This window comes from Acomys russatus, chromosome 23, assembly GCF_903995435.1.
Source record: "Acomys russatus chromosome 23, mAcoRus1.1, whole genome shotgun sequence".
NCBI lineage: Eukaryota > Metazoa > Chordata > Mammalia > Rodentia > Muridae > Acomys > Acomys russatus.
Genome location: NC_067159.1, coordinates 52,160,840 through 52,186,547, shown reverse-complemented (window position 1 = coordinate 52,186,547; position 25,708 = coordinate 52,160,840). Strand labels below are relative to the sequence as shown.

The following is a 25,708-nucleotide window of genomic DNA, read 5'->3' as shown; positions in this document are numbered from 1 at the left end:
CACACACACACACACACACACACACACACACACACACACACACACAAAACTCGTATTTATTCCTCTTGTCTTGACCCATTTCTTCTCCTTTATTCTGTCTTTAACCAAACCACAAACATGAAAACATTCTTTTCTTTTGACTAGTTTCTCTTTTCCTCTAATTATTTTTAAAATATAATATAATTAGTTAATTAACTGCATGTTATTAAAGTCTCCAGATAATTGTTCCTGAGTTTAGGAAAGAAAAGTAAATTCATTCACTCCCTTGCTTTTAAAGAATTTTCCAGGAGGTGGCACTAAAGCATCATATAAAAGCTGTGCTATGCTTATCAATTTTGAAATTACACCCACCTGGAAGGAAAAAAAAAATCACAGCAAGGTCAAGAGGTTATAACATGCAAAGAAGGTATGTTTGCAAACAAATGAACAACCAAAATACCCGAACACTTTGTACTTGAAAAATCTTAACACTAGGTAGGTGGATTAAAAAATGCTTTCAATATTTAGGTAAACATTTTCTTCCTACTGAAAGAAATGGGTATTATAAAAAAAAAAAAAAAAAAAAAAAACCATGATTTTGTAGGATTTTGTGTTGGTGAGAATTAATAGAGGCAATCTTTGTCTCCAAAGAGTTTTCTAAATGTTGTATAAAATATTACGTGAAATCTGCATAAAATTGGAATTAAAATGTATTTATTAGGATCCATATGGTTAAGGACTCATTTCAACACAAGGGAATTGGCATACACACTCCAACTCCTATTAGTGTTAATGGGAATTATATGTGTGAATCCCCAACTCCCAGTGCTTGGAGACTGAAGTCTCTGAAAAGATTTTTTTATTTTTAAATTCTGTATTTGTATTGTATTTGGTTATGGTGAAACTAAAACCAAGGTAGGTGGTTTTTGTTTTGTTTCTTGTTTTTGTTTTGTTTTGTTTTACCATCTTTTGATTTAGTAGGGATGGCTTGCACCTGAAACAACAGGCCTCAGAGTGTTATTTACTCCAGTTGAACACTCAGTGCCATGCGATGATCAGTTCAGAGCCAACAGCTAGAGAGGTTTTCTTGGATTGCCAAGGCCTGAGTTCTGGAACAGGGCCATCCGCCCAAGACTTACCACAGCTGTTCCCTCAGTAGCAAAGGTTGCTCGGGGCTTAGCTTCCAATAAGAGAAATCTTTTCGAAGCAAATGCAAACACGCGGTAAAAGAGTAAAGCTTCTTCTTCCTTCCTGACCCTTTCCTCTGTAACTTCTTGGTTTCACGCAGCAGGGCTTCTGGGCATGGCTCTCAGGTCCTTGCTCCTCGGACCTGAAGCTGGTGGAAACAGGCTCTTCTCAGAAAGCCCCAGGCACAGAATGAAATGGTGAGTGAGAACTATACTACAGCAAGGAGCAGATTCTGACTGACATTTCTGGCTTGGCACTTACCCAGAAAAATCAAAGAAAGAGTTTTGACAGCTGGGAGATCCCCTGACCTACAGACCTTGAAGACTGTTGTATGGAAAATAGAACCAAACCCTTCCAACCCAGGCCTGGAAAGAACCAGTCAGTCGGTCCCCGGTCTCTTCTGGTTCTGCTTCTCTGTGCTTTGCCCTCCTCGAGGCTGAAAAAGTGCATGCGGTGGTCTCCACACAGGGGCATCCTCTGCCTCCTGGGGTCCACAGGTGCTCTGCCCACAGTTAAAAGCCCATCTACTCTGGCGGATGGGCTTCCACCAGCCACTCTTCGGCTGTGGGTCAGAGGATAGCCAATGCTTACTGAGCAGTTCCAGGGCGGCAGCCACTGCTGTTTGTGCTGCTAACACAAGCGGCGGGTCTAAAGAGCCCCTCTTCCCCCGTTTTTGCTTCTCAAGCCTCGATTGTAACTGGCTTTGACTAAAAATAATTCTTTTTATTTCTTCTCCTTCTAGTGAGTTGTAGCAACCATTTTGGGCACTGTTGGCTGTGTTTGCCAACATGTTAACTGTCAGTGTCTTTTCAGGTTTAGATTTCATGAGTAGGTTTCAGAAGGTATGATTGAACCAGTATATTCTTCTTTCTTTCATTTTTGTTGTTGTTGTTTTGTTTTTGTTTATTTTTTGTTTTTTTCGAGACAGTGTTTCTTCGTGTAGCCTTGGCTGTCCTGAACTCACTTTGTAGATCAGGCTGGCCTCGAACTCACAGAGGTCCTCCTGCTTGTGCCTCTGGAGTGCTGGGATTAAAGGCGAGCGCCACCATGCCCAGCAAAACCAGTATATTGTATGGAGAAATAGTTTTCTTTGATTTTAGGAAAATATTTTTTTTAATATCCATTTTGTTAACCTGAAGATTTACTCTCCTTTATTTCTTGAAGGTTTTTTTTTTTTAAAGGAAAAGAAATTATTTACCTGCCTGCTTGCCTGCTCCTATCTATCTGTCTATCTATCTATCTACCATATGTCTGTCAGTCTGTCTATCATCTATTATCCATCTTTTTTCACTTCATATTCAAGGCAGGAGTGAAAACTGCAGCCCTGTACCATGTGTGTAGTGATGATTTGCTCCACTGATAGAACAAATTGCCTGTTGACAGTGGTTGACTGCAGCTGACATTGCCTAATAAGGGATGGAGGCTTTTTATTGATTACAGCCTAAAAACACCCAAACTGAGCTTTGTCCCCTTTAAATTTTATTGACCGTAAAATGGAGAGCTTGTGCCTCTTCAGTTTAAATTTAGTCTGATATTACAATTACTTTTTGTTGTCTCTCTAGTCACAGTCTCTGAAAGGACATACACATTTATTCACAGAAAGAAAGAAATAGTACTATTTCTTAGTAGGCCTTTTGCTCAGGAACACTCCCACACTCCCCCGAGCAGAGAAAAATCCAAAGAGAGAGAGAGAGAGAGAGAGAGAGAGAGAGAGAGAGAGAGAGAGAGACAGAGATGAATATATTTTAAGTTTGAGGGACATTCTGAGGTCCTTGCTGAAATGCTTTGATTTAATGTCACTTTTTCCACATTGAATATAAAATAGTATTTCTGTAGCAAATGATCTTCAATCCATATCTCATTTACTGTATTTAAATCCATAATCCTCTAATACCAATTCAAATAGCAGTCCACTTACTAGATGCCAACTTAGGGTCTCTGTTAAAAGGAAAGTGACAGGCAGTGAGATCAGAAGAACTCACTAGCAAGTAGATAGTGGATGTCAAAGAAAGCCCGGATGACTCACAAAGGACCAGGTTCTACAAATTATCCAAAAAACAAGAATTTTCCAATCCTTGTGCTTGGCAGTGACCAAAATAATCATCATTCTAAAAAAATGCATTGTTTCCCAGAGGCATCTTTTCTATGAGAAGGGAGGGTACAGGGCAGGTACAGGTAGCGATAACTAAAACCTCTTTATTCTTAATGCCATGTGTTTGATAAACACCTAACACCCACCATCTTGATAATTCTCAGACCCGCCTCATGAAATATACATCCCCAATTCCATTTTACCACGGAGGTAATTAAGGCTCAGAGGGGTTACATTGCATCGTTAGGGTGTCCCTTAGTAAGTGGCAGACATCATTCTGACTAGGGATTGATGGACATCTGACATGGAGAACTTTCTCCACACCTTGCTGGCTCCTGCCCTTGGAAACGCAAATGATCAAATCAGATTTCCTGCCAGGAACATTGAACACAGTCAAGTGGGTGAGACTTCACAGACCAGGCATCGCCTGGGACTGAGGAAAACATTTTCTTGGCACATTTCATTGGCTAATTAAAAAAAAAGAAGTGCTGGGGTGTTGCTAGGTAGTTTATATTTTATTCCATTTCAAGTTGGGAAAATACCTTGCTTCAAAGCTTTGTTGTTGTGTATATTTTTTATGGGGTGGATCGCATTGCCGGCAATTTGAAGAAAATGTTTGTAGTTACACAGGCTGAGAATCTGGTCTTTCCCCAACATGTATTTTAACATACAGCGAAGCACAGCCATAATATGGTCCTGCTGTTCAGAGCTTGATTCTGGGATGTATAAACTGGAGTGTGACTTTAGGAAGCAGGAGTTAATTCTCTGCCTTTGGCCTTTATAAAGTCCTTATTAGAGTTTCATGCTTACAACTAGCTGAAGCAATTTAAACAAGATATGTAGAACCTGAGAAAACCCAGAGGGGAGGGTGGAGAATTAGCAATTCTTTCATCAGCTTCCTGTGAAAGAATTCTGTTGGTCGAAGGCTCCAGCACCCAGGAATCTTAGGAATGACACAGACCTGGAGGGCTGGGTCCGGATCTTATGTACCAATTTAATCCACTGCAGCTTTGAGCTCTGCTGTGGGTATAAAGAACTGTTCCAGTCTATACATAGGAGAGAAAAACGATTCAATGAAATTCACAAAGAAAATGGTGGCTTATTCTATTGTTACTTGAGAGGCCAAACAAAGAGGGAGTTTTCTATAGGTTAGTGGGAAAATGGGAATTTCTTGTTGTTAAGATCACTCTTTAAAAGGCATGTTAGTGGTCTGCGCTGTGTTGATGGGAGGCATTGTGAGACCCCTGGAAGTGAGACACAGAGGAAGAGGATTAAAATTTCTCAGGCATGAAAGCTTTGAATGCCATATTAAGAAGTTTTTAGGGTTTTTTTTTTTTTTCTTTAATCTGTGAAAAGCAGAATGAGAACTTACTGAACTGTGATTGGACCCCAGTTTACAAGGAGAAATACACGACTTATAAACATATTCTTCTTTAATCCACAAAACTGTGATGGACATAGAGAGTTTAAGTAGTATTCTCAAGTTACGTGTCACAGACCACACGTGTTTGTGAATCTGCACGTGCCTGCCCCAGGCCTAGGGCAGCAGCTACTAAGTCAGATTACCTTATTATCAGTAGGTGATGGAGAAGGCACTGATACTGTTCTAGTCTTATTACCAATGTGAAGGATGCCTTAGAAATACAGAAAAGTAGAGATAATGAAATCAATAAGATCACTGCAATAGTTCAAGGAAATATCATTTAAAGATATAGACATAGAAATGGTGGCTTAAATAAGGATTAGATGGAGAAACAAAGGTCATGTTGAAGTTAATAAGGAATCAGTTGACTGACAGAGTATCTTTAATGATATTAGGAAATAATTTATATTCTTTTTTTGCTGACAGATACAGTGAAGTCACTTCATCTTCTTGTGACTGGATGGATCATGTGATTAATTTACAATAAGAAGTTGTATGAAGAGGTGAAGTGCATTAAGTCTTGGCTGTGTTTTTAAGTTCCAGTGCATGCCTTTCTAGTGTCCCCTCCCACCTCTCATTCTTAACATTAGAGAAGATGTCTCACTTTCAGCCTCGTCCTCCAGTACCGGCAAAGAGCCCCTATTGGTCCTCAACAGTCTTGAAAGATATAACAAACAAACAAAGAGACAGACAAACAAAACAAGCAGGCAAAATCCACTAACCAATAAGAAAAACAAAACAAAACAAAACAAAAAAAAACCACACTGTAGTTTCAGGCTTATTTGTTACTATGGCAAATCTAATCTGTTCTGTCAATACAGGAAAAAAGGACAGTAGCTACCATTTATTGGGTACTTACTGTGCTATGTGAAGTATTTATTTAGTTCACAGAGGGAAATGCCTGGGCATGCATCATTGTTACCCCTGTATTCAGATGGGGTTTCAGCTGTGTCATTATTAGCAGCACTATGGAACACTGACATCCCTAGGTCAGAACATGGGCCTAGGTCATCCCTCATGCCTACTTCCGTGATTATTGTTGAATCTGTGTATCACATGTCTTGTCTTAAAACAAGCAAAGAAAAACAAAACAAAACAAAAAATCCAGACAACTAGCATAATGGCCATGCATAGTTACTTGAAATAGAAAGAGTATGATTCTCCTTAGTCATCAGAGAAATGCAAATTAAAATGTCTCTGAGATTCCATCTTAAACCAGTCAGAATGGCAAAGATAAAAAACTCAGGTAACAGTACATGCTAGCGAGGATGTGGGGAAAGGGAGCACTCCTCCACTGCTGGTGGGAGTGCAAATTTTTACAATCACTTTGGAAATCTATCCAGTGCTTTCTCAGAAATTTGGGATTAGCTTTACCTCAATACCCAGCTATGCCACTCCTGGGCACATATCCAAAAGATGCTCCACCACACAACAAGAACATTTGCTCAACTATGTTCATAGCAGCTTTATTCTACGAGGAAAGAGGAACAGGGCTACAATTGGGATGTAAAGTGAATATATATATATATATATATCTTCACTGTGTATTCAGAGGTATTGTACTTTAAATGATTTTAGCTAAGGTTTTAAATTGCAACCAAAAAAACCTATGGGCAAGTTTCTATACTATTTGGGAGAAAAATTAAGGTTCATTTGGTGGACAGAATAATGCTTTTCAAAGATGTCCCATTGTAATCATAGCGCATTTATTTCAGTGACAAAACATTATGTAGATTTAATCAAGTTCAAATCTTGAGATAGATTTTCTTAGATTATTTGAAAATTTCCAGAAACCAGCTGAAGAGTTTTGTGAAGGAAAGAAAGAAGAAAGCAATGTGAAGATCAAAACAAGCAGGGTATTGAGAGTCAGAGGGCACCTGAAGAAGCTGTACTGCTGACTTTGAAGGCAGAGGACAGGGTCATGAGCCAAGGGAAGAAGACAGCCCTCAAGCTCTTCTCTACATCCCGAGAAAAGAATACAGTATGTCAACCAACTCTTGACTTCAGACCTCCTAAATTAAAATGACACATTTGTGTTGCTTTAAGTCACTAACTTTGGAGCTGATCTATTGAGCAACAGCAGATCTTTCTGGTTTTTTTAAGGGGATATGATAAGGATGCTGAGGACTAATGACACTGTCTCAGGAGGGATGTGAAGCGAATGGCAAGGGCTGCGGGCTAAGCCAAGGTCAACTATGCATGACTTGAGGAAGAAATTTCGGGAGGCAGACACAGGCTGTGGCAGACAGAGCCCACACAGCTCTGTGAGGGGGAGCTGGCTCAGCTACCTACAGATGTGCTTGGAACTGGGTGCTACTCCTCTACGGATGCATGGATATGGGTGCTGGGGGTTCTCCTGATTTCCAGACAGGCATTTTATGGAACCGTTTTCTCAGTCCCTAAAATAAATAAACTGCTAATAATACCTATTAGACACAGCCACCACAGTTGCACTGTTCCCATTCTGGATGGTTTCAGACAATAAAAAGCAGACCCCCAAAGGCCTGAACCTCTGACTGAGCTCTTTAATGGCACTCACTGTAAGTGTGGTGGTTCTCAGTGTGGAAACAGGATAGAGAATTCTCAGAAAGTACAGAAACAAAAGCATGTCTGGAAATCCCAGCCACATCAACACCGTCAACACCCGCTCCCTGCCAGTCTCTCATTTATGCTTCTGTTAGCGTGTAAAGTTGTCTTCTCCTGCACAGGAAGGACCACCTCCATTCCCTCACGACATGATGCTTTCCCATCATCTCATGAGTGCACACTTACCATATAGGTAGCCTAGCAATAGTTCTCAAAACTCACTTCCTTCCCCTCTCTCAAATGCTTCTCCGGCCAATCACAGTGCACTTCTGGTTCTTTCTTGTATCTTCCAGGAGCAATCCTATGACAGGCTCCTACGCCATTGCCCCAGCCCCAGATGAAAACAGTAGCAGCCACGTATCCATCATATTCAGACACTGTACTACAGAGTTTACATATAAACAAATTTCATATTCATCCACAGAAATCCCAAAGAAGACAGTGTTTTAATCCAATATCATAAATAATTCACTCAATATCACATAATTAATCAATTTTATAGGCAGATTCAAGTTATAGCTTCAGCATGGCTGTGGAGGCTGAGTTTTTTATATCTTAGTTTCTAATTTTTATTAAACTCTTTTCACTACTCTCTCTATCAATATCCAACCAGTTTATTGAAGCTACAGTCTCTATCTTCTTTTCACTTGGTGACATAATGCGTATTGATTGGTTATTGCCCATATTCTGCGCTAACACGCAGGTGCCATGGGAACTCAAATTAACAACCTGGTATATAGGGCCGTTCCTGGCTTGGATTAGTTCAATGACTGAATCATTGGGTACTTACTTATAGACCAAACATTATTATAGATATTTGTCATTCATCAGGGATTTTTGCTTTTGTTTTATTCAATTCACATAAAGTGAGGATTTGGAAGAAAGAAAGAACACAGTAGCATCGTAAGAGATGTTTTAGTATGGTCCACAATGACACGTTCCATGAAATCATTAGGATACTGAGTAAAGGAAGGGAAGTGAAGGGAAGTACCAGGAGAGTGAAGGAAAGGGGTAGAGACTGTGAATGTGTGCAGGCTGAAGGTCACACAGCAAGTGCAAAGCCGCAGATGCTGTGCTCAATGAGAGGGTGAGTTTTTACTGTGATCAACGAAAGGAAAGGGGAAGTTACAACAAGACACTGAGAGGAAGGAGGCCAAAGATAGACGGGAAAGAGGGAAATGGGTCACCAAGTGCCGTAATGTCGAAAAGAAGTGGGCTTTGCACAGGTAAATGACTTGAGTGCAATGAATGAATAAATGAGAAATTTAAAAGTCCCAAATCTATGTTTATAGTCACCTTTGAAAAAAACCAGCAGAGTGACTAAGCATGTGGACATGTGTCTTATGTGAACTGGTACATAATATCTCTGGAAATATGGGAAACAAAAGTAGATCAAATGTGTTCAGTTTTTTTCCTTAAATTATTATTATGATGATTTATTTAAAAATGTGTTAACAGTTTTGTATCATTTGATTATATTGGAAAGGAAGAAGTTATTTTCCCAGTGGTCAGAAGACAATTTCAGGTATGGTCTAGGGTAATAAATTTTAACAAGGCACTCCTCGGCAAACAGTGGATTCTAATTACATTATCACACTCTTTTATCTCTTTTAGTCAGTGGGAAACATTCCTTTGGCACTTGTGCCCTCAGCTTTAGATTATCTTTCATTAAAGTCACCGTTCCAGGCATTGGGAACATAAAATTAATTGACCAAGACATGCCCTCAAGAAGCTCATAGTCTAGCCAAACAAAATATAAACAAATCACATTAATACGACGTGCTGCTTGGCACTATGGAGATGCATTGCTTGCAATGGGACATGCAGGCTAGAGCACTCAGCTCCTTTCCACAACTCAGAGCATCCCACAACCTTGTTCAGGGACCACTTCTACCAGAGTCTTCTTGCAAGGAGTGGGGTGTGTGTGTTAAGGTACAGACACTCATTCTGTGCCAAGCCTATGGAGTCAGCAACTCTAGAGACTGAGTATGAGGGAATCTGATCTCCTAACAAGACCCCTAAGGATCCCCACTCACACTAGCAACTTTGAACTAACGCCATGTTTCCTTCTCTCCTCCTGTGCGGCCTGGTAACACAGCTGAGCACAGCTTCAGCAGCAACGAGCTGGTTTACAGTTCAGCAGAGTCAGGGGAATTCAGAAGGTAGTCACCCTGCCACAAGCTGCAGAATCTGAAAATTCAGAACTGAAAATAGAACAACACAGGCCCCCAAGCTACTCAGACTAAACCGCTGCCATGGTTACCTGTACAAAAAGCCTAAATAGTACCTAGGGTGATGTGCTGCACTCATTTTTTTATTGCCTATTGTGACTTAATTATTTGGAAAAATAGTTGGTGTTTGAGAAAGTCCTTCTTTGACCACTGATATGGCGAATGTAGTTTTCCTTAAGGTCATATAGATGCATTTATCAAAGTTAACCTGACGATCTGATTAGGGGCAGAGAGGTGACTACATCAGCTGATACATTTTGTACAAAATGCCAGGAAAGAAAGGCAGTCAATAGTCCTACTTATCTGTAAAACCTCCCAACCACAATGACCATCGTGGCAAGATATACCCCAAGGTACAGCAGTGGCATTTGCATCTTGAGTGGTAACCAACAGCTATCTGATTGGACTCAAGTTCTGCTCAATAGGAAGGGACTCATAACTGGTACTGTAAGCCTTACCAACTACCTGTTATTGGGTAGGTCATAGGCCCTGAAGTAGTGTCTCCTTATTCCATTTTTCCCTAAATTAATAGCGCTTCTAACTGCATTCTAAATACTTACTATAATGACTACAGACAAATGTAAATTTCACTTTTCATAAAAACGTTTCTTTTTCTCAACAGAGGCTACTCCAAAGATCCATATCTGACCAAAATATCACAGGGTGCCCAGCCCCAGTTGATGCATCGGCAGTGCACCTCCTACTACCTAAGACTTGGGGAAGGTTCATAAGCTCCCACGCATAGAAGAAGAGCTACAGCCAACCACTGCCTACTGAAAGAGGAAGAATCACTTTTGTCCATTAACAAACCCCTGATAGCTTATCAAGTTCCAGCTGGTCATCCCTAAACACATGCACATATAAGCCACAGTGTGTGTGTGTGTGTGTGTGTGTGTGTGTGTGTGTGTGTGTGTATAATGTATGAACACATACATTTACACATATGGACTCAGAGGCCTGAAGAGGATGCCAGTTATCCTGATGGATCATCCTTGGCTTTGTTTTTAGACCTGATCTTTCACTGAACTGAAACCGTGTTGGGAGTCAGCAAGCCCCAGTTTGGACCTCATCTCTCTGCCTACACAATGCTGGCATTGCAGGCTTATATACATAGACACACTTGGATTTTGGTTTTGGTGTTTTTTTTTTTTTTTTTTTTTTTTTTTTTTTTTAACATCTTCCTTTGTGTGGGTGTTGGGGGATGTTGGGGGGGGTTGAACTTGGATCCTCGGAATTGTATAGCAGTCGCTCCTTCCCACTGGAACAGATCCTTAGTCCCTAAAAAATTTCTTTAATCAGATAACTTAGCGAAAGAAAAGAGAGGCATAAAGATAGGGCAATAGAGCGTAAATAAAACTGTGACAAGACCATCTGCGACTCGATCCCAAGTTCTCTTTCATTTTATCAGAGATTTTATCCATGCCCCCTACACACTTACCTCCTTACTAGGAAGTTAAGGGCCTACCTCTGTTCAACTGTTTATCTCCTATAGCAATAACGTTTATTGCATACTCATTAAACTTTCAAAAGAAGCTCAAGCTAGAATAAAAAAGAATGTTTTATAGAAGCAATTCTTCAGAGTATCTTAAAGGAATCCAGACACCCACAGAAATAATGCCCATGAGATAAAAGATGCTAGTGTTGTTTCATGTTCTAGCTATGTTACCTAGTGGGTTACTAGTGGACAAGAGATTTCAAAGACTGTAGTGAGGGTGCTGACACAAACCCTGTCAATTTTAGCACCAAATGTCATGGGGTTTGAGAAGATCAATTTATCTGTGGCTCAAATAAGAAAATCATATTTGGCTGATTCTAGAAACTCAAGAATGTTCTTTTTCTCTTGCCAAGCCTCCTTACCAACTGGGAGAATGGAAACCCCTAATTTACCTTGGAAAATTACATTCCACTTGCCTTAGGGCTTTTTCTAGGTCATCAGTATAAGAATGTCTGTCGTTCTGGGCAGCCCATTGTATTCTTCGTCCTCTGGACTTTGATTGCATGCTATCCCTCGATATGGATTTTTCTTCCAAGTATTACTGTGTTAATATGACAAAGCTAGGTGGGCCTCATTACGTCAGAGGACTTTACCACGCTGGTGGAAACTCAAGCTAGATTACCACTGCTCAGCTTGGACAACTTGGCTTGTGCGACTCCCAAGGAAGAATAGACCTTGTTTCACGAGTTTCAGAAGCTGAGATGATCATTATGTCACCAGCTACTTCTCTTCTTCACTTGGTGCTGCTTTCTGAAACACATCCATTTCATTCTTTCCTGCCCTGCACTAGTCTCTCACATCTGTAGGCCCAGGGCTCCATGTCTAATTTACCAACTAGCAACATCATGTGTTCTGAGTCCAGATGGACAGTGATAGAGAATGATTTCAGGGGCAACGCACCCTGGGGGTCTGAACTTGCTTCCCACTGCTGTGGTAGAGTGCAGACCAAAGCTACCCAAGGGGATGATACCATTTGTGTCAATTACATATCCACATCACACTGCGTCCCTGGGGAAAGTCAGGGCAGAAATTCAAGGCAGGACCTGGAGGCAGGAACTGAAGCAAAGAGCTCGGAGGATGGTGATTGTTGGCTGGCTCCCTCTGGTTTGCTCACCTTATACATCCCCTTTGCCCAGGAATGGCACGTCTCAGAGTGGGTGGGGGCTTCCTCCATGAATTCACAATCCAGGAAATGTCTCGTAGACATGTCCACGGACCCCTCTGGTGGAGGCAATTTCTCAACGGAGGTTTTTCTTCCCGAGTGTTAACAACAAAAGCTACTATAAGATTGGATCCAAGAAATTTTGGGAATTCCTTGTTTTTAATAGCTGAGTAGTATTCCATAGTGTATATGTACCACAGTTTCTTTATCCACTCTTCTATTGAGGGACACTTAGGCTGTTTCTATGTTCTGGCTATTATGAATAAGGCTGCTATGAACATGGTTGAGCAAATTTTCTTGTTGTGTGCTGGAGCATCTTCTGGGTATATTCCAAGGAGTGGAATAGCTGGATCTTGAGGAAGCCCTATTCCCAGTTTTCTGAGATAGCACCAGATAGATTTCCAAAGTGGCTGTATTAGTTTGCATTCCCACCAGCAATGAAGGAGTGTTCCTCTCTCCCCACATCCTCACCAGCATGTGGTGTTGCTTGAGTTTTTGATCTTAGCCATTCTGATGGGTGTAAGATGGAATCTCAGAGTTGTTTTGATTTGCATTTCCCTGATGACTAAGGAGGTTGAGCATTTCTTTAAGTGTTTCTCAGCCATTTGATACTCCTCTGTTGAGAATTCTCTGTTTAGTTCCAAGCCCCATTTCTCTATTGGGTTATTCGGTTTGGTGGTGTTTAATTTCTTGAGTTCTTTATATATTTTGGATATTAGACCTTTGTCAGATGTAGGGTTGGTGAAGATTTTTTCCCAGTCTGTAGGCTGTCGTTTTGTTCTCTTGACAGTGTCTCCTGCCTTACAGAAGCTTCTCTGCCTCATGAGGTCCCATTTATTAATGGTTGACATTAAGGCCTGGGCCGTTGGTGTTCTGTTCAGGAAGTTGTCTCCTGTGCCAATATGTTCCAGGCTCTTTCCCACTTTTTCCTCTAAGTGGCTTAGTGTCTCTGGTTTTATGTTGAGGTCTTTAATCCACTTGGATTTGAGTTTTGTGCAAGGTGACAAATATGGGTCCAGTTTCATTTTTTTACACATAGACCTCCAGTTAGACCAGCACCATTTGTTGAAGATGCTATCCTTTTTCCATTGAATGGATTTGGCTTCTTTGTCAAAAATCAAGTGACCATATGTGTGTGGATTCATATCTGGGTCTTCGATTTCCAAAATTTGTGGATAAATGGATTGAGCTAGAAATGATCATAATGAGTGAGTTAACCCAGAAGCAGAAAGAATCAAATGGTATATACTCACTTATATCTGCATACTAGCCCAAGGGGTATGTCCCACGAAAGCCTTCACTTACCAGGAAACTGGGACAGAGGGGAAGGCATCCTATTGGGACTCTAAATGAGAGATGCATGGGAGAATAGCAAAATAAAAGGATACAGAGGGTCCTAGAAATCTACAAGTAGAACAATATGATAGGCAGATTTGGGCCCAGGGTTCCCGCTCAAACTAAGGCACCAGCCAAGAACAATACAGGAGGTAAACTTTAAACCCCTTCCCAGATCTAGCCAATGGTCAGAATATTCTCCACAGTTGAGTGGAGAGTGTGATATGACTTTTTCACGTACTCTGGTGCCTCACATTTGACCATGTCCCCTGGAGGGGGAGACCTGGTGGCACTCAGAGGAAGGACAGCAGGTAGCCAAGAAGAGACTTGATACCCTATGAGCATATACAGGGGGAGGTAATCCCCCTCAGGAACAGTCATAGGGGAGGGGAATAATGGGAAAATGGGAGGGAGGGAAGAATGGGAGGATACAAGGGATGGGATAAACATTGAGATGTAACAAGAATAAATTAATTAAAAAAAAAAAAAGATTGGATCCAAGTTTACTACTAGAGAAGAGCTAATAAAGTGAATTGCTCACTTTGTTTTTGATGGGGAGTTGGATATCCTCCCATGTGGTAAACATGGCCAATAGGAGAGAAGCAGTAAAAAGAACTATCACATCCAGCATTGATCAGCATCCATTATGACAAAGAACATTGGATAAATGCAGATACGTTAGAAGCAAAAGACAATTTTGTGGTCTTAATATTAATATTAATAATAAAGTCTTGTCTCCTACAGACGAGAACTTTCCATATTAGTTTCAGGGCAATCCTCTTACTTGTGAAGTACAAACACATAGAGAAAGAAGGTTATTCTGAGGGATGTTCAAGCACTAGTTGTGAGAAATTTTGTTGTCAAAACTAGCTATAAATGACTTTTTAAAAAATGAATTTTGCCTGTTCCCTATTAATCTCAGTTCTCAAAACAGATGACTGGAATATTCTCTACTGGATGTACCAGGATTCTGTTTACTGTGCAAGATTAGCTACTGCTAGTGTGCTATGAACTCAGTCTCATTCAAGGCAACCATCATTTCATCAAGTATATGGGAGAATTTGATGAGTGAACAGAGTGCAGGAACACAGCAAGTGGTATAAAGGCAGAATAATGTCATGATGGTACTGCTCAATTAGCTCTCAGGGATTTGTAAGAATTGATCAGAATTCTTTAGCCCTCAAGGTGTTGGCTCCAGGGAAGGGACCATTAAACTGGTGTGGTTTCTGGATTTTACATGCAGTAATGAAGAGAGGCATGCTTTAGCCTAGTATGCATGTTGAGGGATGCTGTCAAGTATTACATTAGAGTAGACCAACCATACAGAGGAGCTGATGTCAGTAACAGGTAATTATGTTGAACCCAATGGTGAGAAATGAGAGTCAGGAAAGATCAGTTAGTGAAACAGACTTACACATCTGAAAAGAATTCAGAGATACCAGTGAGTACCAGAAACTGAGAAACAATGGTAGGATTAATTTGATTCATCTGCTTTTCAGTTATCAACATTCATCCAAGAGTTTAGAGAGACGGTCTCAGATGTGGAGACTTAACTATTAAGATTTACTTAAATGTTAGAGGTATTTAATATTTATTAGTGGTTTTGATTCTCAAGATCACTTTCCCTGATTCTTTGAAGCAGTTACATTCTCCAGGCAAATATTGGGCTATATCCTAAGATACCTTTATTTCCAAAATCATTTTAAAAATTTGCATGCATAACTGTTTACTCTGCATAAAATTTTTTATGTGTTTTGACATATAGTCTTGCAGCCATTATTATAGTACAGTACAGAGAGTCAGGGAATTAGTAATGCTTCATGTTTCACCTATTCATAGGCCCATCTCCCCACTGCTGTCCTCTGGGAACTACTGATCTGTTTGCAGTCTCTGAAGGTTTGCATTTTGCAGAATGTGACATAAATGAGCTTGACACTATGTAGTTTTCTTCATAGAAGATTTATCCAGTTAGCAATATGTTCTGAAGGGTCATCCATGTCTTTGCCTGGCTTTGTAGTGCATTAATTGCAGACATCAAATATCCATCATGTGGCTGTCCTACAGTTGTTCACTACCCACCTATTAAGGGACATCTTGGTGATTATGACTAAAGCTTTTATAAACATTCATGGGCAGGTCTGTGTAGACATTAATTTTCAAATCAGTTGGATAAATACTTAGGAACACAATGGCTGGATCCCATGGTAAGACTGTATTTAGCTGTGTAAGAAGCTGCCAGAGTTTCTCAGAGTGTGGGCTTAGCATTTCGACCAACATGGAATGAGAATTAATGAATTTCATTCTTGACATGTTATATTTAATTTTAATATTTGGCCCTATGATCCATTTTGAGATAATTTTTACATACAATATATTGTGTGTTTCTAGGATTTTTAGTGTTGTTGTGTTTTGTACACATAAGCATCCAATTGTTCAATAACATTTGTTGAAAATGTTGTCTTCTCTCTCTTGACCCATCTTTTTGCTTTTGTCAAAGATTAGTTCAATATATTTATGAAGGTCATGTCTATCAATGCTTAGCTAATTGTGCAGCAAGTGGACATGATCCTCAGAGGACATCTATTGCTACCCACAAACTCAAGATCACCTTTTCGCAGCTTGGTAGTCTAGTGTTTTTATCAGGATTTTTAAATTAAAAATATTAAGTGTATGTGTGTGTGTGCACACACGCATATCAATGCTGTGCTTAGCTGGAGTTACTAACAATTGTGAAACACCAGATATGGGTATAGAGCTCCAAACTTGGGTCTTCTGGAAGGTTACTGAGCACTCTTAAACACTGGACCGTCTCTCCAGCTTTGTGACTGTTAGTTTTGTGTGTCACTTTGCCTAGGCTAGAGTACTCAGATATTTAGTCAAATGCAAGCCTGCATGTTATCATGAGGGCATTTTATAGAGGCAGTTAATCTCTACAATAAAGATGTTTTGAAGAGGGATTGCCCTATATAACGTGTACAGAACTCACCCAGTCTATTTAAGACCTCCAGAGCAAACAACCAAATTTTCTCATTGAGGACAAAGAACAATTTGCCTGAAGACAGAAATATCAACATTTTCTGAATTTTAAGTTTGGTGAAGTCTTCTACAGATTCAGGCTCCTAATTCACCTTATAAATTTAGATTTACCAGATACTCCATTGTGTTATATAATTCTTAAAAATGAGTATCATATTTGTATGCATATATATGATCATACATTATATATAAGTTTATTTGTCATATATATAGTTACTGCTAGTATTCTCAAGAAACATATCATTAATTTATGTATATAGTAAACAGATAAAAATACCCATAAATTTATTAATATAATAGGAAAACTACAGCTTGGAACACAATATACTTAATGTCATGCCTGCTCTTATTACTATTGTTCTCATTAATATTATTACTAATAATTATTATTTGAGACAGGTTCTCACTCTGTAGCCTGGAAAGGCTTTGAACTTGCACACTTCTGTTCCTGCCTTCAACTCCCGAGTGCTGGAATCACAGGTTTTGGCCACTGTTTTCAGGGATGTTTTCAGGCTTATTATGGTTCAACTACAAGAATTAAAGTCATCTAAGGAAACACTATCTGTGGGATGGAGCCCAAGATGGCCCCCACAGCAATGGTAGTCATCCTGCTTCCGTGGAAGCATGAATACCGTTACAGATGGGGGAGCACACGCAGAGTACCGGCCACCACAAAGCTCCCCGTCCCTTTAGTACACACAGCTTTGACCTGTCCCTGTCAAAGGTTGGACCATGGTTCTTAGCCTCTAGGCCATTTGGAGACCAGAACCAATATGGCCTGGCCAAATTTTTAAGCACAAATCACATTATTTGATTGTTTTGTGGCCAAAGATCCTGTGTTAACAGTGGCCTTCTTGTCAGGGAAGTTACCTCCAATAAGTTGCTGGCAAAAGTTAGACTCTTGCTTGAAGAAGGTTAATACTTCATTGGACATCATTTAATTTAAGAAAAAGTTTAAATTTTGAGATATACTGAAACTGAGTTTAAAAATGCACAGCATGTATACTATTTACCAGTGTTGAAAAATACATTTTTTGAGCTTTTTAAAGGAAATTAAAATTTCTACCTTTTCCATCATAAAGAGAGCCACAAGTTATGTTTAAGTATTTTATAGCACAACATTGTCAAACTCCCAAATAAGTAAATTAAAGTTGGTCTTTTTGTTTTTGTTTTTGTTTAGACATCTTAACTGTTTAGGTACCTATATTATCTTGCATAGTTTTATATGATATTGATTCTTTCTCAAAATGTAGGACAGGAAAGCCCTCCACACCTCCTGTATTATTTTAATGGAGTTGTAGTGAATATTAGCTACTATTTTTGTTTATAAAGTGATTATTTGTGTTCTTTCATAGTAATTGGATTATCATACTATGTAAAGGGCCTCCCATTGAGTCCCTCAACTTGTAGCACATTTGGAGTGCCATTTCTTGAAAATTCCTTACCTGAAATCAGAGTAACCATCTGTCTTCACTTCAGCACATTTACACCTGTAGTGTCACCACTTGCCATCAGCAGCTATGTTGAGATTCAGAATTATGAGTTAGCCTAATTAGCCTAAATCAAATGGGCTAAGCTTTTGTAGTGTTTATTTTCCCTTTCAAAGTGGGAGACATAAGCTCCAGCTAATGCTATGTGATAACAGGGGCAGTGTTCACAGTCTGTGATGTTTGGGAGGTTTCAGAGGAAAACATTCGGAACAGGCAATTTCTCACTCTTCTCCTGTTCTCTCCAGCTGCCCCTGCTGGGTGTGCGGTGTGATCACGACTGATTCAGTAGTCTGTAATACTCTCATCTCACTTGGAAGTGTTGCATACAAATCATCCATTAAAAGGATAGGCTTGGAGATAGCATTGAATGCCGCTTTAAGATTCTGTAGAAGTCTTTCCCATTTTGTGTAGCTCCGGGGGAAGTGTCCCTGTAAATGGCTTTTGTTTAAAACTTCGTTGGTTTCCTCACTAATTCCTAAAATTGTTTTCCTGTAAACGCCTTCTCATCAGTTTTCTTTCCACTTTTGTGCAAACAATAATGAGAGAGGGCCCTAAGAGCTCTTTGATGCCACGAGTAACATGTGTTTTTGAGATAGCTGTGTTCATCTAGCCTTAGTGTCTAACTTCTAGATTACAACCTTAGGCATGTTGGTTATGGAACAAAAAAAGACAATGACATAAATTAAGTTACAGTCTTATTTTTATTTCAATCGATATATTAAAATTTGAAATACATTTCTCTGTGTATAATCTTTTTTCATATTAAATATTTGCCTTCTGCCTCCTCTTGTTTCTAGGCAGACAAGTATTTTGAAATATTTTATAAACAACATCAGCTAGCTTTAGCAGTATCAGAACCGTGTGTGTGTGTGTGCGTATGTGCGTGTGTGTGTGCGTGCATGTGTGCGCGCGTGTGTGTGTGTGTGTGCGTGTGTGTGTGTGTGCATGTGTGTGTGCGCGCGCGTGTGTGTGTGTGCGCGCGCGTGTGTTTGTGTGCGCGCATGCGAGCGTGTGTGTGTGTATGTGTATGGGTAAATAAATAAGATATTTTACTAGTTTTTACCTTTATTTTATAACTACACTCTTGTTTGTCATTAGCTCAATCTATATAATTCATCTTTTAAATGGCACTCAGAGGAAGGATAGCAGGTTACCAAGAAGAGACCTGATACCCTATGAGCATATACAGGGGGAGGAGATCCCCCTCAGTCACAGTCATAGGGGAGGGGAGTAAGGGGAAAGTGGGAGGGAGGGAGGAATGGGAGGATACAAGGGATGGGATAACAATTGTTTGTAATATGAATAAATTAACAAAATATATTAAAAATAAATGCCTCTATTTCAATTTGTAAAGCAATACTGTAAAAATGACTTTTTATTTTCTTGCTTTTTTGTTTTCACATGTATGTGTGTGGTATGCATGCCCATGTGTATGCATTTTTCCTATGTATGCAGGCACACATATGTGCAGTTGTGTGCACATATGTGTCAGAGTGGATGTGGAGGCTTCTAGTTGACATCATCCTTGACTTCATTCTTCCTTATTCAATGAGGCAAAGCCTTTCAGTTGAGCCCAAAGTTCACCAATAGAGGCTAGGATAGTATCAGTTGAAACCAGAGCACATGGATATGATCCTAGTCCGTGTTATGTGGGGATTCTCTGCCTCTGCCTTCAGAGGACAGGGATAACAGAGAGGCTGCCATGGGCATTGCCATTAGGTAGGTGCTAGGGATTTTTAATTCTAGTCTTCTGAGGTGAGAATTCTTTCAAACAATACACTAATCTTGGTTGCTACTGCCCTTTATCCCACATTAAGCGGCCTACATCTTACCCCAACACTGTGCGGTAAGTTCTGTTCTCTGTGCTTCCTAGATCACTGAGGGTCTGGGCTGTGACCTGATGACCACTGGGCCATTTTGACCACAGTCACAGCTTGATCCACAGCACCAAGGACACCTCGCTGGAAGGGAGTTCTAAGGCACGTGAGGCGACTGTTTATTTGCACAGTCCTTCGGGAGAATCTGAGAAATTGTTCTGAGTGGGAAGGTGGACTTGGGGAGCATTAGGTGGTTCTGCAGAGCAGTCTTCACTGGAGGAGCAGGCAGCACGATGGTTTTGAATAATTACTTCCCTCAGCTCACACAAGTCTCTCTGAAAAGCCTTCCGCATTAGACTGAGTGAAAGATGTAGTTGTCATGATTACTGAGTGGGTTGAAGTGACAGAATCAATGACCTCCTCAGCCAGTGCCTCTCTCCAGGAGCCAGGATGCACAGAAAAACAGGGGATTTTAGGGTAATTTGAGCAATATTTGCAGTGGTGGCAACACATGACTTTCCTCACAGCAGGCTATGGTAGTAGGGAGTCTTTTTCAGGGCTCTGTCTTACTGCCTAAAATTTCCAAAGCTTAACTGACTGCCAGGATAATTAACCCTCCTGCATCCTGAAGGTTTCTTTAGATCCACTTCCAGCACATTAAGGAAAAGAAAGAAAACAATCATTTTCAAGTTGACCTGCTTGGCCTTTGGTTGTTGATATATGACAAATTGCAGCCCAATGGGAAACGAAACCGTATTTCTCACAGACAACTTTGAATGAAACCTATTATTTTTTCTCTTATTTTAAGTGCACAAAATTGTAATATACTTTATAGATTTTATTATTTATAGTGGCTCCAGGTGGGTGGCTGAAACCAGAAGCATGGGATCCTGTTTCTGGAAGAGATCTGTTGTAGTTAACCCTCCATTTTATATTAACTGTAGCTCCGCCACAAACCTCCCCATGTGTGCTCTTTGAATACATATGAAGCAAAGGACTCACACCTTCACGTTCTCCGCTGATCTCAATACTTTGCTCAAATCAACAACCCATGATGAATAACAACAATTTTTTTTAACCTAAAACGAAAATGCCTAAGGGCCTTGCAGGTTTCAAACTCATAATAGTTTTCAGTGAATAATTGCAAGAACAAGTGATCTTCGGGTAAGGTGGTTTATGATCCATGACACATTGGCCCTGCTGCGCTGTGTCTGTGGTGAAGAAGGCATTACATCATCGCTATGAATACATGGTACAGATGCAGTGATCCATTACCTCCTGGCAGACCGGAAGCAAATTAAAAAGAGAAGAGGTGAAAACAAATGTCCACAATCCTCTTCAGTGATGCCTCCAATGGCCTAACTTCCTTCCACGTGTACATAGCTTTTAAAGGCTTTTCTACATTCTGATAATTCCTATCCACCAAGGAAATAAATAACTATTAGTATATAGCATTTTTTAGCACCACCACTGAGCCATATGGCATGGGTAATTTTATTTCTGGGTAATACTTGAGTCCTGCAAATGCCTTATTGCACTATTCCAGACTGAATACCAGCTGTGGGGTTTATGGTTCACCCTTAATATGGAATGTGATTCAGCCACTAAAAAGAATGAATGAGCTATTGGGTAAGAAAAATACACAGCATAGTTGTTTTTATAATGAGAGCTTATATTAACAATTTCAGTATGATGATGTGAATGGGATGGGAAATATGGAAGAATAAAAAGAAAGAAGGAAGTGAATTGCTTGGTGTTGGGGCTGAGGGTGGGGGTTACAGATATGTGTGAGAAAAGACAGAGAAACAGAATAACACACTTCATCGAAGCCCTGTGATACGCACTGGTTCCAAATCGGAAGAGAGTTGGAATCCCATGGGGATCAAAGGGTGTCACGTCACGCTTCTTCTACCCACAGACACAACTTTACAGCTGTGGCTTCACAGTGCTCTGGGAAGGCTGCAAGCAGCTGGCGGAGAGTGGCCTGCTTCCAGCCTTTTCCACCTCTTGCCCAAGCGCTCTGGCTGCTTCTGCCCCCACCCAAACAGGTAACTGTGAGTTTGGGTGGGGAAGCAGAGTTTTCTGGTCCTCGGGTTCTAACAATAACTGAAATTTCCCAGTGACTTTCCAAATTGAAAACGGCGGTAGGACTCACACAATTCTTTGTGAAAAAAAAAAAATATATATATATATATGTATATATAGTGGCAGAACTTAGCAAAAATTATCTGGGTCTCTTTCAATAACAAAGTAGTTTATTTTCTCCCCGTACATGTCAGGTTGTTCTTTAGTTTCTGTAGTCTAATGAGTTCATAATTCATGATTTCCTCAAAGGTTCTGTGCTGGCGAAGTGAGGGTGTGGATACAGAGGTTCTAGGAACGTATGCCAGTGCTAGAGCAATTGCCCAATGCACTCAAAGTCCTGTGCTCAGTGTCTAGCACTGTAAAAATATTGAAAGGAGTTTAGGAATTGGTCCAGTAAGTTGCACCAAATATATAGGCAATTATCAAATATGCTTAAATGATTACTTTGAAGTGGCTGGCATTGATTAACCAGGCTGCAGAAATAATGCTCTCGTAAAGTTAGCACATGAAGTTTATCTGCTATGCTTCCTTTGGAGACAACAAAGGGTTTGTTTGCTGACTGCTGTATACATTTTATGCTGCATATGAACACATTTTTCCAGACACAATGTAGTCATAAACAAAAATATGTATAAGGGATTATCATTAATTTCTTAGTTGTAGCAAGTTTCCACAGTCAGAGGAATTCTCTGACAGTTTTTTGTCGTCTATCTTAGTTCAGAGGTAGGTGTGCCCTCCAAGCCCCACGTCCATCTGTTAATGAGGGGAAGCTAAGCTTGTCCATCAGTCTTTATTGATGACTACGTGCTACATGCTAGGTGTTAAGAGGTAACACATACTACCACTCTGTAGGCTCAATTTTCTCAACAAATATATTTTATTATAAACTTATTAACCGAGAGTATGTCACTGATAACCTGACTAACCAAAACATTAGGAAAAGAGGATTAAAGAATACAGTAACAAAACTGTAAAGATATCAGTTCTGAGGAACGATTCTCCTGGCGTAATCAGCAGGATGTCTTCTGCTGGATCCTGGAGTAACCAGAACCTGGAACCTCAGCAGGAGCCGGAGCCCTGAAGCCTTCTCTCAAGCAGACCATCTCGAAGTGGGTAAACAGCCAAAACTATCCCAAGTCTCCAAAAGCCCCGCCTCCAGCTTTGGGCTCCTTTATGTATGTCCTCCTAGAGTCTTTTCAGCTGGCAACAATCAAGCTCCTGCATGAGGTGGTTTGTCTTCTAGTGGATTAACATCACCTGTTCTCTCACGAGACGGTTCCGCATCCCACACTTGGGATCCTAACAAAAACAGATTTATCTCTCCTTCAGCACTCACATTCCTGGTGCTCTGTCCTGGAAAATCTGCCTCTCAGCACACCGTAAGCTAAGGGCTGTGTCAGCGGTGGCCTGATTCTGATGCCACTTCTGCCCTGTTTTGAAATTTCATGGGAAACTTTCGAAGCTGACTTCCAGTATGGCTATCTGACACACCTGACACAGGCCTGGTACAACTGGATAACGTAGTGTCGAGACTGTTATCACACCAGCCCTGTGGGCAGGGCCTGGCACAGCAGACTCTGTTCAGAAAGCCCAAAAGAGAGAAGGAAAAAAGAAAAAAAAAAAAGAAAAGAAAAAAAAAGAAAAAGAAAACAACTTGGCACAAATTCATGCCCTATAGCAGATGTGCGTCTCACAAATTGTCACAAGGAGAATATTCCAGAAATGGAGAAATTGGACAATCGTGAAAACGTTTTTACCCTTGATGTCAATAGTAGGTTGGTCTAAAGATGTTAGTATATACATATTTCTGTCTTAGTTCCTTGTAGCCCCTCAAAAATAAAGTGAAATAAAATAATAAGAGATGACAGTTTTAGTGGCTTCAATAATAGAATTTTATTGTCTTACGGCTCTGGAAATGAGGTGTCCAAAACAGGAGACCCAGGCTAAAATAACACCGCGAGCATGCTGACTTCCCAGAGCTGGGCAAGAGCCTTCTCTGGCTGAGCTGATGTCATGCCTTCCTCCCCACTGTACCCTCTGGCTCCTCCCCTCCACCACAGTCAGGGTTGGTCCTAAAGAGCCCTGATGGCTATCTGGGAAGTTACTCTATCTACCACAGTTTCGTGTCCACTGACTGAACAGATTAGGTTTTGACATTCCGTTTCTATAGTTGGGATGTTGGGATGACAATGACAAATTCAGCGTGGGAGAACTGGGAGATTTAATGAGAGTGTGTTATCTCAGAGGCTCTAGAAATGCAAAGACCTTGGCAGGTGAGTGGTCTTTGCAGATAGAACAACTCAGCCAAGGAGTAGCAGGATGCCTCATCCAGCTCCCAGTGCGCTTTCAAGACTTTATTCAACATCACAGGCATTAAAATCACAATGCTGACTGGATGGAATCACGTTTTCAGGGAGAACAGAACAATGACTCATTTCTGTAAAAACACAAAAGTCTGCTTCTTCATTTGAATAAGAGAATAGGGCTGGAGAGATGGCTCAGGTGTTAAATGCTAGGCTCACCAAAAATACAAGATAATAGACAGAAAGCACACTTTTAAACAAGCAGACTTTGATAGATGTGGAAACTCAGAAAAGAGATCCACTGTGAAACTTTACAGTGTTCAATGACTTCTTTGTTATAAATAATGCTTTAATGTGTATTTTTCTGATCAGAAAAAAATACTTTAAATTTACAATGTCCTTTTAAAAAACAGTCAATTAAATGGAATTATTGCCACATGAAATACACTATTTGTAAGATTAAAAACAATAAAGTATTCAAGTATATTGCTCTAATATGAAAGATAATTTTCATAACAGTAAAATATTGTAGACAAAGTACTTCATACTCTATTTTTGCACTAAAGACATAAACAGCATTATAGTTTGACAAATTTATGTTTTACTGACTATATTTGAACTCTCAATTTGTGAAGAATTTTATGCTGAATTCTAATGTTAGTGGACAAACATGCATGCTCATGTTTGTCATTTGTAAGGTCTTTTTCCGTTTGTTTTTTACTGGTGAGGAAGAACATAGATACAGCAAATTTAGATCTGGGTCTTTATGTTCAGACCAATTCCCAAAGTGCTAGGACGTATTCTTTTGTTGTTGTTGTTATTTCATCTTGAAATTTTCCACGTTTAGAGGAAGCCAGGTTTATTGGAAGGACAGCTCCTTGTCAGAGGGATCTTCTCTGCCGCTTCTCATTCTGCGCCCCCCAACTCTCCCACGCTCTCCTTTCTGCAAAGGAACTCATTACTAAGGTGGTAGGGGACGCGTTAGAAAGGCAACATGAGTCACAGAGATATCAAGCCAGTGGTTTCCTTGAGGACATTCATATATTTCTTGTGTTAGAAAGAAAGCTTTCCTTGGGCACAGTGATATCACTCCGGAGAAACCAATTACTTTCCAAATATCTGCAGTGCTATTTTTGACATATCTAACTATGTCATGTAGGAAAACATACTGTAGCTCTCTGGTCCATAATTTTACCTCACATTAACTACATCTTTATACTGTGAACAGAAAAACAAATTTGAAATTCACTACTAACAATAAAAAGACAGATTCCTTTACATACGGGCCGTCCGATTCTTTTCATCTCATCGCAGGTGTAATTATGAGGGGTTCTCTTTGTTTACCTTAAACATCCAAAACAACAGGGGACATTTTTGAACAATCTATAGTATTCTTCTTGAATCTTGATGAAAGAGAAAAGAAGAAATGCTGTGTTATTAATACAACCGCATAGCACTATTTTCAAGTCACAATAAATGGCCATAT

General features: G+C 40.1%; 2 protein-coding genes across 4 annotated transcripts in view; both read right to left on the bottom strand.

Moving 5' to 3' along the window:
- The window catches only part of Fubp1 (far upstream element binding protein 1), a 909,332-nt gene that overhangs the window by 695,537 nt on the left and 188,087 nt on the right, over positions 1 to 25,708 (bottom strand). The gene's annotated exons all lie outside the window — the stretch shown is intronic.
- Positions 25,520 to 25,708, bottom strand: part of Adgrl4 (adhesion G protein-coupled receptor L4) — a 95,442-nt gene continuing 95,253 nt past the window's right edge. For both annotated transcript variants that reach the window (XM_051166040.1, XM_051166041.1), the window contains one exon: positions 25,520 to 25,625. In XM_051166040.1, coding sequence (XP_051021997.1) covers positions 25,563 to 25,625 — 63 coding nt within the window. In that variant the 3' untranslated portion in view covers positions 25,520 to 25,562. The remainder of the gene's footprint in view (positions 25,626 to 25,708) is intronic.